Source organism: Electrona antarctica (assembly GCF_951216825.1).
Source record: "Electrona antarctica genome assembly, chromosome: 22".
Lineage (NCBI taxonomy): Eukaryota > Metazoa > Chordata > Actinopteri > Myctophiformes > Myctophidae > Electrona > Electrona antarctica.
This window is the reverse complement of record NC_136805.1, coordinates 28646245-28659663: the sequence shown is the minus strand read 5'-3', so window position 1 is coordinate 28659663 and position 13419 is coordinate 28646245. Positions and strand designations below refer to the sequence as shown.

Here is a 13419-nt window from a genome sequence, read left to right as displayed (position 1 = left end):
TTTTAATGTCACAATCCCTTTAAGAAAGGTAATAGAGCATGCACATCCACTCTAGTCCAGGTGCTGGACAAATGGCAATACAGGAGAAAGAAATAGAGTCCGCAACACTGGTAAGGGAACTCAGCTCCAGTGGTTTATTAATTAATAAACCAGTGGAGCTGAGTTTTCCCTTACCAGTGTTGCGACTCTATTTCTTTCACAATCCTTTTAAGAGCATTGGATAAATGTGTGCTAGAGAAGATTTCGTTAAATTAATTTCTGTGGGTCAAGATCGAGCTTGCGACACACTGTACGCAACGCATCAGGTGAAAGCTAATCTGGTGAAAATAACCTAATAACCTACTACAAGCTCCCAAAAAGAGCTTGGAAATAGCTGACCTACAGGCTCACAATGCGTCACAAGATTACCGGTAGCCGTTTTAAGGCAAACAGATTTGGTGGAGAGGGAAAAAAAGAATGGGCCAAATGATAGAGCCATGATGGACTCCACTCAACATATGTGACCAGATTTGACTGAGACTGTAAATATGAAATAAATGCTTAAACATGTAGAGGTGTAATGTTAGAGTCCACAGAAGTGAACCTTTCAAGCCTGTTTTCTCAACTCGCTGTTTTCTGCAAGACATTACTCTATAAGCCATATCTCCAAAACTGGTGGGCCAAACTGAACAACCAATATGTCAATTTGAAGCTATGATTCCCTGCTTTCATATGACATGAAAAAACGAAAATTCAAAAAAATCCAATGGCAGTCCCTCAGTCAAATTTAGTCACATATAATATATAGTATATACTGTAGTGTTTAAAGGCCTATATTCATACTCCAGTTTTAGGTGATAAGGGAAAGTGACCACCGAAAACTACAACATGACGTCACGGCGCGGTGGTGTGCGCTTCCCCGCTCACCTTAACACATCTCTCTGCTTTTACTAAGCACCGTTTCGGTGGTCACCTTATCACCTAAAACTGTAGTATGAATAGGCCTTAACCCATTCTGACCTGAGATCAGATTCTAAAAAGGTCTTCTACATCCTGACAGTTTTCTGAAAGCTATGTTTCTATGTCAGTGGTTCTTCGATTTTTCAAAAATAGCAGATCTACAAGCTCGTAGCGCGCCACTCGGTGGCGCGCTATGAGCTTGTAGATCTGCTATTTTTCAATAGCTAAAGCATAACATAATGCTAACACCAAAAGGGGTTCCCGCCCAAAATGGGTTAAGTGGTTACGCGGTTTACCGTCTCCTCTCAGGTGTTCAGTAAAGGTGTGAACTATAGCTTTTTATGTTTAGGCTACCGCTGCCACCCTTTGCACACATCCTTTCATATGGGGGAAATTACTCTCCCCTGTTTACATACTACAGTATATGCAAACATCTAATATACCGTATGTGTAAAAGGCTCGTCTCTGTGTCCACAGACAACTACCTGGCCATGGAAATGGCCTGTACCATGGCGTGCCCCAAAGCCAACCAGGAAGTCATCATCACCCAGCCCGACGGAAATGAGACGCAGAAATGCGAGAAGTGTGAGGGGGACTGTCCCAAAGGTGTGTGTGTGTGCTCACCCGCATGCTCATTCAGATTTAGTTCTTTATTTACAGGCGCCTGGTCAGCACTGAGTCCTACAATAGAAAACATTACAGCTGTTTGAATCTTATATGTATATTGTTTTATATTACATGTGCATGCTTAGTTGGGTGATTATGAATGATCACTGATCCAAATGTGTGCAAAACTGAACAAACTCGTTCTAGGCAACAATGCCATGCTGCTGCTGCTGTTGTTGTATCTGGTAATCGCATAATCTCACGTCACGGTCCTGAGATGGTCCGTTCTCATTGTGTCACTGTGCCGTTGCAGTGTGCTATGGTCTGGGCATGGGCAGTCTCCAGGGAGTTACCATGGTGACGACTGCTAACGTGGAGCAGTTCAACAGCTGTAAGAAGATCTTTGGCAGCCTGGCCTTTCTGCCACAGAGTTTCACTGGGTGAGAGGAGAGCTAAGTCAATTCCAATGAAATCATGCTAAAGTAATTAGTTAGAAGATGGAGTTTTTGGGTCCGCGTCATTTAGTCCAACGGCTCTATATTCCAACATTACTAACTGTATCTCTAACCCTAACCATACACCGCACGCGGAATCCACGGGTCAGTCTTAACTGGCCACACATGTCGGAATTACGGGATGTCGGACTAATGCGCAGTCCCCAGAGTTCTTTGTGTTTTAAAAAATGGCATTGGCTGACACAAGAAAGTCACCAACCTGTTTCTTAATGCATTCCTAGGAGTAAATAACAGGTGTTCTATTCTGTTCTCTGCTGCTCCCTCAGCTTGTATAACACCATCAGGTCCACTGGAGCTTATCTCCTGTTCGTATCAACCATGACACTTCATCACTGTTGAGGATCAGCATTTAATTAACAGGCCTTGGAAACATCACATTTTGAGAAACAATCTGATAGATTGCAAACAGCAAGACATGGTGGGAATTAGATTAGATTAGATTTTGCACTAGACTACCGGACTTGCACAGCTCCGGCTGATGACTGTAACCTCAAATATTGTAGGTAGATTTATATGGGGGTGGCGCGTTGATCTTCATCACTGATTAAAGTGTTATTCATGGTTATTGTATATGCTCCTTTGTGCAGTGACCCAGCGGCCAACACAACGGGCCTGAGCTCCAGTCAACTGAATGCGTTCAAGAACCTGGAGGAGATTACAGGTATAGTCAATAATTATAGGCTGAATCTACACAGAGAAAACACTCAAGCCTGTATGCCTGCTCCATTGCGTTGTGAAAGGATTTTTCTAGTTTTTCTTGATGGATATAACATTGAGCAACATTGTTACCTACTGTACCTTGTACCTGGCAACTTGTAAATGTGTAATTGGTTTCACTTTGATTTAAGAAAATCATGCGTCTTCCCAAACTGTACATAAATACCAGATATGGGCCACATTGTGTAAAACATCAAACATCATCCAGCCTGATTGCATTCATTCACACAATCACACTCACATATGCACACACTACAAACCATCATGCCTGTGAATTATATTATTGATGTCCTTATAGTAGTTCAGACTGATTTACTAGGTGTAAACTATTGCAGGTTACCTGTACATTGATGCCTGGCCTGCCAACTGGACTGATCTGAATGTTTTTGAGAACCTAAAGGTGATCCGAGGCAGAATGCTATACAAGTAAGGCTGTTTAGCTGTCTCTCTCTCCTCATACCCGTCTGTCTTCCTTTTCCTTTTTGACTTGTCCTGCTCACCCTTGTAACCAGGTCTTTGCTTTTGTCCATCTGCCTGTCATTAACTTACCAACCTTAAAATGTATTTAACGAGACATGCTATATCACTTAACTGGGATGTCATTTTTGTTTTACTGTGTCTAATATAATCATCTACATTTGTAACAGGAACTGAGGAACTGCCATTGGATTTTTTTGAATTTTCGTTTTTTCATGTCATATGAAAGCAGGGAATCATAACTTCAAATTGACGTATTGGTTGTTCAGTTTGACCCACCAGTTTTGGAGATATGGCTTATAGAGTAATATCTTACAGAAAACAGCGAGTTGAGAAAACAGGCTTGAAAGGTTCACTTCTGTGGTCTCTAACATTACACCTATAGCTACATGTTTAAGCATTTATTTCATATTTACATGTCGATTTCAGCTCCGACACTTATTTCAGACATGCTCTAGTATGTGAAGAGTCTGCCTGTGCTATTAACTCATTTTGGATTAAAAAAAAAAAAAAAAAAAGTTTTTCTCTTCTGGTGAAAAGCTGGAATTTGCGCGATGGCAGGCTCTCAGTCAAATCTGGTCACATTTGTAGTATTTGCCTTGTGTGGATGATGATGATGCATGACACATGCATGACACATCAGTATAATGACAATAAAGTATAATGCAATAATATCTTTTCTCAACTAATCAATCTGTTAATGCCTGAATATGTGTCTCTGAGTCAAGCTTGTGTCACATTCCTGACACAAGGCCAAGGCCATCATGTTGAAATGTGGAGCAGGTGTGTGTCCTCGGTGCCTCCTTGGCTGTGGGTGCTCAGCTACGGTCAATAGTTAGTATTAAAAAAAACATCAAATGAATGGACATAGTGGCGCACTAAAAGATGAAAATGCCAACACTTTAGCCAACAATTTGTTACATTTTGCTACATCATGCTGCTATCGTGTTTTGGCCTTGACTCTTAAGCTCTGACGAAGGCTCTTGGCTGAAATGTGCTAGGAGTCTGATGTAGCAAAATATTTTCTTTTGAAGCTATTCAAAGATCTACATTTCTATCCTTTGGAGTGCTGCTACAATATTTTTGCCATCATGTGTGTCTGCATCTCAGTCTACCCGTCCCTTAGATCTCTGTTTTCTACAAACCGTATCCATGACCATGAGTCACTCCCATCCAGGGATGCACAATTAATGGAAAAGAGCTGTGCTCTTTGCCCTCATGCCGTCATTACATACAGTACCATTTGACCAAACATATGGTTCCAATGAACAACATTATGAAAATGATAAAAACATATATTTCCACCACAAATCATCATTACTAAATAGTAATATTTTGATTACAAACAACCATAATAATGTTTTTGGCCATAATCATGCAGCCTGTCTGTCTTATTACACAATAATCTGCGTTATGGATTAGACATTGTTCTCTCAGGTTCATGTTAGGTTGTTGAGTTTACTCACTCTAGGCTAATCGTTAGCCAGCACTGTTGCCTAAAGCTGCAGTGTAGCCTCGCTAACTTTGTCCAGAATAACAATGGGAATCTATGGGAAGCTAGCCAGCGCAGTATGCTAAAACCAGGTCAGCGTGACTAGACTACTGGGGCATGCTGGGTATGTTTGTCTGAGACTTTTCTAGCAATATACAACAGACTCAGATTTTATGGGCTGTTGTTTCGGTAATTGGAGCAATCAATTGTTTACTTCCTTGTTCCTTGAGGTGTTTATATACAGTAGGTATTAGTAGTAGATACGGTAACAACTTGATCAAACGATTCTAGTATTTTACATATCTTCAGTGTAATGTTCTCCCCCTCAGAAAAAATGTTTTTTCCTAAAACATATCCTAACACTGAGCACTCTAATTTGATTCTCTCTGTATGCCAGGCTCAATCTCTCCAGCCTCTCTAATAGTAGGGCCTCTGTTCTTTGACTATATAGAAGTGTCTATTTGTACGTCTCTAAATGTTTTGATGAATTGAACATGGTGGACCCTATTGTAAACAAGTGTAATGCTTAATTGGGTCGTCCAGACGTCCACTCACAGTTAACAGTCTTTTGTATTGAGTTTGTGCTTGAAATGTACTGTAATTCTGCAAACTGTTAATAAATATTTCAATCAATCAAAAAAGCAAATTCCAGGCTGATCAGCACTATTCTGTGTGGTTAAGTTTGGTTCACAAGCAAACCTGGCTCTGGTAGAAACACCAACAGGTTCTCCACTGCGACGCACCAAACTGTACCACGCTCAAAACCGCAGTAGAAAGGCCCTATAATATAGTCTCACATAGCCAGATGACCAGAGATCTTTACCAATGATATGTCTGGGGCACTCTAAATTCAAATGTAGGAGCTAGAACAGCGAACGGCTGCCAACAAATGTACATTTGTAGGAATTCCTGGATAGAGTTCATCTGCATACAAGGTGTTAATTCACCGCACCCCCTTATAAAATTTCCAAACCTGGAGACAAACTAGCACTAGCCTTATGTCAATGTTATATGATGTCAAACATATGTCCAAAACCAGAGCCAGCTCTGAATTCTTGCTCACAAATATTTAGAACACAATGATGACATAAGCCAGTGTTGGCACTTTAGGTTATTTGAATGACAGGAGAATTTCTGTTCTGAAGATAATAATGAAAACAATCCACCTCCTCTTGAAATAAAACGGATAATTCAACCCAGCCCTAACCTCTCCTCTCGCTGTGTCTATAGGGGGGTGTTTTCACTGGCAGTCCAAGACCTCAACATTCGCTCGCTGGGGCTGCGCTCACTACGAAGTGTCAGCGGAGGTCTGGTCCTGTTGCACAGCAACCCGCAGTTATGCTACACCACCTCCTTACCCTGGAGAACTCTCGTCCACCCAACCCAGGGACCCTTCCGCATTGTCAACCACAACCAGGACCCCCAACTTTGTGGTAGGTGGACTCTTGGACACCCGTACATCGTGACATTGAGCACCCACTGCCGTTATAAGAACTTTCCGCGCCTGCATCTTTGTATGAGGAATACAAGTTCACTGTCTTTTTGATCACATCACATGCAAATGCATACACGTTTCTGTGGCTACCAAGGTGCGGGGGGAGACCTTTTTTTTTTACTGGCCCACATGTGCGTTCCTCGGCCGCGCACACACAGACACCAATACATTCACAGACAACCGCAGAATTTTCGATTAATTATTAACTGTACGTTTAATTGATGAATTTCTTAACGGCGATTAATCCATTAACTATTAACATCCCTGTGTAATTTTGCTTTAAACCCACAAACCCCCACTCCCTATTATAAGACAATGTATTGTTTGACTCTTGATCGTGGCAACTTACAGTAGCATGTAGTATTTTAGGTAAAAGGTCAAAGTGTGAGTGTCAGTCTGACAGTGTCTCTTTGTGTCTCTGCAGAGGAGGAGGGCCGTGTGTGTCACCCCCTGTGTGAAGGGGGGTGTTGGGGCCCAGGGCCCAGCCAGTGTGTGTCCTGCAAAGCCTTCCAGCGCGGAATTGAGTGTGTGGAGGAGTGTGATATCTATCAGGGGTAAGGAGGTTATGTTTTTGCCCCGTCCGTCCGTCCGTCCGTCCGTCCGCCCGTCCGTCCGTCCGTCTGTCATCTCTCAAGACAGTTTCAGAGCTCCGAATCTGAATCATTCAAAGGATTCCCCCCCCCTATTTTTCCAGATTGTTATGGTCTGTGACCATATCTTGCAAAGTAATTGCCTTTTTAAAAAAAAAATTTTTTGTTGACCCCATGACCTTTCCTGTAGCACCACCAACAGGATAAATGAGCAAATGGAAGGGATTGTTAGGCCTTGGCAGAGCTCTGCGTTCTTGTGTTTGTATGCAGTTGTCAGTGGGTCAGTGATTGAATTGCTCAATGTTGCAAGAAAGGCAAGATTTACCATTATTTAGAAATATTAAAAGAAAACTAGGTAAATGGTCATTTTGAGTGGGTGGTGACAAAAATACAAACGGAGGCTCTAAATAATATAGAGCCATAATAAATCAATCTGAATGCTTTTAGCGTTAAGTGTGCTCCCAAGCAGCCATCGATTTGTGGACAAAGTGACAGTGACAGTCATTTATTTTTAAAAGGACATTTATGGGTCAATGCACACTATAGTCATATTATGAGTGGACTGGTAATAGTAAGCATCAGTGTTGTTTGAAACATTGGAAGGCATCAATGATCTTTTTCAGTAGAAAGTACTTTACTTTTGTTGAGTGAGCAAATTGTTTTAGCACTTTAGCACTACAGTACAGTACAGTACAGTACAGTACAGTACAGTACAGTACAGTACAGTACAGTACAGTACAGTACAGTACAGTAGGTATTCAAATGATATGTTATGATACTCACAATTAAGCTCTGGTACATCCTATTTGTCTAAAACCAAATGTGTGAGACGGGATTGTGTCATGGCACATGTCTGGAGAAGGATGCAAGGCAAGCATTGAAATACCCAGGAGCACGGTAGCCTCCATCAGTCAGACAGATAACCAAGAAAGAACCGACTGGACACACTATAGAACCTCCATCCCAGTCTTCCCAAACCCCCATGACCTGGACTCCCATGCTTCACATCCAAAATCACACTGTCACACTGACTGAGCATCACTACACCACCACCACCACTAACCACTTCCACTTCTCAAATAAACAACTTGAAATACATTTGGTGAAGGCATGGCCTTTACCTAGTGAACCAAGTACTACATTTCAAAATATTCCCAACTCCCTGTTGTTTGCTTTGTCATTGTGGAATAGTGTGTGTAGATTGATGGAGGTAAAAAAATGATTCAATCAATTTTGTAAGTCTGAAACGTAGCAAATTGTGGTAATTTGAAAGTATGAAAACTTGTATGCACTGACTGTACTGTATGTCGTTTAATGTCTCCACTATGCTCAGTATGCTGTACTTGTGTTGCAGGTCTGTATGTTATTTAATGTCCCCACTGTGGTTGTGTTGCAGGTCTGTGCGTGAGTATACAGATGGATCTCTGTGTGGTGCCTGTCATTCAGAATGCCGGCCAATCAATGGCTCTGTCTCCTGTCATGGCCCGGTAAGATTTAATTAATTGTTTCTGGGTTCAGCCGTGTTACAATTTACAATTTAGGCATTTAGCAGACGCTCTTAATCCAGAGCGACTTACATTAAGCAGGAACAAAAGACATGGTAATACATCATATACATAAAAAAGTCATCATGAATCATACATGCTAAGAACCCAACAGTGGAATATCTATATAATGAACTATGCATATATACTATATAATGTCTACATAAAATGCTATCTAAATTACATAAGTTGAGCCTTTGCGTACGCCTGTAAGGTCGTCGGCCAATGGCAAGTGCTACGGCAAGTGCTATGGGCTAATATGGAGTCTGAAGAGGTGGGTTCAGACTACGGCGGATGATTGGGAGTGAGTCTGCAGTTCTGATTGCAATGGAAAGTGCATTCCATTGTGTGTGTGTGTGTGTGTGTGTGTGTGTGTGTGTGTGTGTGTGTGTGTGTGTGTGTGTGTGTGTGTGTGTGTGTGTGTGTGTGTGTGTGCGCGTGTGCGTGTGCGCAGTGTCAGCTACAATACTCTATACTGTACTAAAAGTAGATCTTCCCTTGTAAGAATTTCAGTCAACTTAAGAAGTTATTTTTGTATTTGATTTTGAAATGGTGTTTTATGAATGGACCTTTGAGATACAATATTTGCATTAAGCGCCTTCGTTTGCATTTGTATACATATATACACCTACAAATGTTCATAATTATGCCCTTATATGCTTGTGTGAACTAAAATCCCAAATGCACGCATATTAAATTTCAACCATTTCTCCTACACTCCTCGTGCAGGATGCAGACCAGTGCACAGAGTGCCTAAACTTCCAGGACGGAGATGTGTGTGTGGAACGCTGTCCCAGTGGTGTGAAAGAAGATCAGCACACTATATGGAAATACAGCAACGCCACAGGACACTGTGTGTCCTGCAACACCAACTGTACCCTTTCGTGAGTGAAAATACACTCACTCAGTCATATTGCACACACACACACACACACACACACACACACACACACACCAGTGTTGATTTCGTCAACTAAAACTATGACAAAAAATGTTTTTCACTAACGAAAATGAAATAAAAACTAAGCTATGATGACTAAAACTATGACTAAATATAAATATACATTTACTGTAACTGACAAACAACTAGACTAAAATGTTATGGGAGAAGAGATCCAGTAGAAGTAAGTTCTAAGTAATTTTATGCTTGGTTGTGTGCAGCTGTCACTCGCCGAAAATAGCCGATCTACAAGCTCACAGCTTGTAGATCAGCTATATCTGGTGCACAGCTAAGTATAGTAGCTTGTAGATCGGCTATTTTTGTATAGATCAGGCATTTCAAAGCCATCATGGCCGGCCAAAATACATTTTTGTCGACTGTAGATTTAGTCGATTCAAATCTTATTTAGTCAACTAAAACTAGACTAAAACATTTCAGATTACTGAAACATGGCTAAAACTAAATGAAATTTAATTAAAAGACTATGACTAAAACTAAAGACACACACACACACACACACACACACACACACACACAGACACACACACACACACACACACACACACACACACACACACACACAATCTATATTATATTTCTGCTTAGTATGCAAGACTAAGTATTATAATTATTTTACATGCTGCTCTTCTTTCTTTCAGCTGCTCTCAAATGGATGAGAGAGGCTGCCCTATTCATTCCAAAACAGGGTAAGCTAGAGCTACTTGACTTTCCCATCAGTTGGCTTTCCGATAACAAACTGTCCTTGCACCTTGGTAGAACAAAACAGAATCCATTCTTTTTGGGTCCAAACACATTCCGTTAGTAATATAAATGCAATTGATTTCAAGGTCAGTGTTGACGATATAGTAATCTCAGGCAAAGAAGAGGTTACCTATTTGGGCTGTATTTTTGACAGCAAAGAGCCAGAGCCCTCATTGAATGCCACTTTGACTATGCTTGCACCTCTTGGTTCTGCAACATCCCAATGTCACTAAAACTACGTTTCAGACAGAGACCTACCAAAACAAACTGATTCGGCTACCTCTCGGCCTAAAGCCCATGACCCACCTAATTCCAACACATTTTGCTAGTCCGGGATGGATCAGGGTAGAAGACAGGGTTAAGCAATTCAAAATGTGATTAGTTTTTAAGATGGTCAAAGGGGTTCATCAACATTATGCTATGTTGATGAATTGTTATGTCATTCGGAGGGATAGTCTTCCTGCTAGGCCTTGGTTCCCATGGTAGACTATGCACGGGAGGGCCATCTCTTCCCTGAGCCAGGCCTAATTATCTGACTGCATACCAAATTACTGAAATGAAATGAAATCTATATTTACCCAGGGTATCTGGGCTAAGCTCAAGAACTTGTTTCCAGCCAGGCCCTGCTCATAGAACACATTTCATCGTAGTGGTTCAATGCCTTGTTCAAGGGCACTTCAGCGGTGGTAATTTTTAACGTGTCGGACGGCTGATTCGAACTAGGAACCTTCCGGTATCAAGACCGCGCCGCTATCCGCTCGGCCACCGCTGAATACATAGGACCACAATGGAAACAAGTCCCCTGGATTATTTTGTGTTATCCTTATAGCCTAAACGGTTGACTATCTCATGATGTTTACATTCTTTGTCTAATAAAGTAATCAATCAATCAATCAATCAATCTTGGGATTTAGGTCTGACTAATCCCAAATTCAGGCCAATCCAGTCATTTGCCTGAGTGTAAATCAGAAGACGAGCTAATTTTTAACGTGTCGGACGGCTGATTCGAACTAGGAACCTTCCGGTATCAAGACTGCGCCGCTATCCGTTCGGCCACCGCTGCCACTGAATACATAGGACCACAATGGAAACAAGTCCCCTGGATTATTTTGTGTTATCCTTATAGCCTAAACGGTTGACTATCTCATGATGTTTACATTCTTTGTCTAATAAAGTAATCAATCAATCAATCAATCAATCAATCAATCAATCAATCTTGGGATTTAGGTCTGACTAATCCCAAATTCAGGCCAATCCAGTCATTTGCCTGAGTGTAAATCAGAAGACGAGCTAAATCCTACAGCCCAGGTTGAATTGGTCATTGAGAACTAATCCAGGCCTTTGTGTTGGTAGACCGGGGACATCCATTGCAGCAGCAGTGGGTGGCGTAGTGCTGTTCTTCATCCTGTGTTGTGTTGTGTTGGTAGACCGGGGACATCCATTGCAGCAGCAGTGGGTGGCGTAGTGCGGCTCTAATCCAGGCTTTTGTGTTGGTAGACCGGGGACATCCATTGCAGCAGCAGTGGGTGGCGTAGTGCTGTTCTTCATCCTGTTTGTGTTGGTAGACCGGGGACATCCATTGCAGCAGCAGTGGGTGGCGTAGTGCTGTTCTTCATCCTGTTTGTGTTGGTAGACCGGGGACATCCATTGCAGCAGCAGTGGGTGGTGTAGTGCTGTTCTTCATCCTGCTGTTTGTGTTGGTAGACCGGGGACATCCATTGCAGCAGCAGTGGGTGGTGTAGTGCTGTTCTTCATCCTGTGTTTTGTGTTGGTAGACCGGGGACATCCATTGCAGCAGCAGTGGGTGGCGTAGTGCTGTTCTTCATCCTGCTGTGTTTGTGTTGGTAGCCCGGGGACATCCATTGCAGCAGCAGTGGGTGGCGTAGTGCTGTTCTTCATCCTGTGTTTTGTGTTGGTAGCCCGGGGACATCCATTGCAGCAGCAGTGGGTGGCGTAGTGCTGTTCTTCATCCTGTTTTGTGTTGGTAGACCGGGGACATCCATTGCAGCAGCAGTGGGTGGCGTAGTGCTGTTCTTCATCCTGCTGTGTTTGTGTTGGTAGCCCGGGGACATCCATTGCAGCAGCAGTGGGTGGCGTAGTGCTGTTCTTCATCCTGCTGGCTCTGCTGGTCCTCTACCTGAGGAGACAGAAGAAGATGCAGAGGAAGGAGACCATGAGGAGGATCCTGCAGGAGAACGAGGTCAGCACTGGGCATGGTTGGAAATGTAGTGGCGACATCTACGAACGTTTAGTCATTTTAACACAGAATCCTACTTGCAGACATGCATATCGCATTTTGCCGTGTTCTGAAATTACAGTAGCTCACTTTAGGTTGCATTCCAGCTTTGCCACTCATTCAGCCATTGTTAAAAACAACAACAATGCAATCAAAATGAAACAATGGGGCCCTATTTTTGTGAGTGCCTTATCTTTTTTTGCCGCGCATTTGCAGCGCTTTCACCACTACGTCTCGCAGCTTCAACATTGGCAAGCCTTTCTGGGGGCTTTGGAGCAAACCGTGCCGCACCGACATCTCTTGCCCTTGCACTGTTTGTGACCTTGCCCTTTGACCTTTTTAACCCAAAAGTTAATTATTTCTTCCGGGCAGCCTATTGATCGCTCCCACGCGGACATGCAGACAGGAGCGATTGGAATTTATTAGGCTGCTATGATGAGCAGCCTAATAAATTGTTTGTTTTAAAATGTTGTTTGTTTAAAATGAGTTGTAATATTCAATAATCCATTTACTGCAGCTGGTTGAGCCTCTAACGCCCAGCGGTGCGCTGCCTAATCAGGCTCAGATGCGAATCCTGAAGGAGACGGAACTGAAGAAACTCAGGGTGCTTGGCTCAGGGGCCTTTGGTACAGTCTACAAGGTACATGTAACCCATGTCTCTTATTTAGAAGACAGTTCCCATATAACTGATCGAGCGACTGAAATGTTTTAACTTGTTACTAGAATCGGGTATTTTCTAGCGGATAAAGTCTCACACTTCACCCTTCATTGTTTGAACACAGAGCTTAGACAAAATGATTACAAGACACTGACAGTGTTTGAGTCACCCTGAATGCCTTGAGGAGTGTGTGAAGTGACTGCTCTCTGGTCACTGTTTTAGGGAGTGTGGGCTCCAGACGGAGAAAATGTGAAGATCCCAGTGGCCATTAAGGTTTTACGAGAGAACACCTCGCCCAAGGCCAATAAGGAGATCCTCGATGTGAGTTTGTAAAACAAGTTCATTTTAATACATGTGTGTAATTGCTAGGGCTGTTAGTCATGAAATTCCACTAGACGATTGACTGTTTTTTGGCATTGAACATCGCAACATATATATAATTTCAATG

At 42.4% G+C, this 13419-nt stretch overlaps 1 protein-coding gene across 1 annotated transcript in view; it reads left to right on the top strand.

Moving 5' to 3' along the window:
• The window catches only part of erbb2 (erb-b2 receptor tyrosine kinase 2), a 34934-nt gene that overhangs the window by 14949 nt on the left and 6566 nt on the right, over positions 1-13419 (top strand). The window contains exons 8-19 of the mRNA XM_079492137.1: positions 1417-1545; positions 1859-1985; positions 2648-2721; positions 3113-3203; positions 5977-6179; positions 6666-6795; positions 8228-8318; positions 9105-9259; positions 9975-10022; positions 12139-12277; positions 12831-12953; positions 13194-13292. Coding sequence (XP_079348263.1) covers positions 1417-1545; positions 1859-1985; positions 2648-2721; positions 3113-3203; positions 5977-6179; positions 6666-6795; positions 8228-8318; positions 9105-9259; positions 9975-10022; positions 12139-12277; positions 12831-12953; positions 13194-13292 — 1409 coding nt within the window. The remainder of the gene's footprint in view (positions 1-1416; positions 1546-1858; positions 1986-2647; positions 2722-3112; positions 3204-5976; positions 6180-6665; positions 6796-8227; positions 8319-9104; positions 9260-9974; positions 10023-12138; positions 12278-12830; positions 12954-13193; positions 13293-13419) is intronic.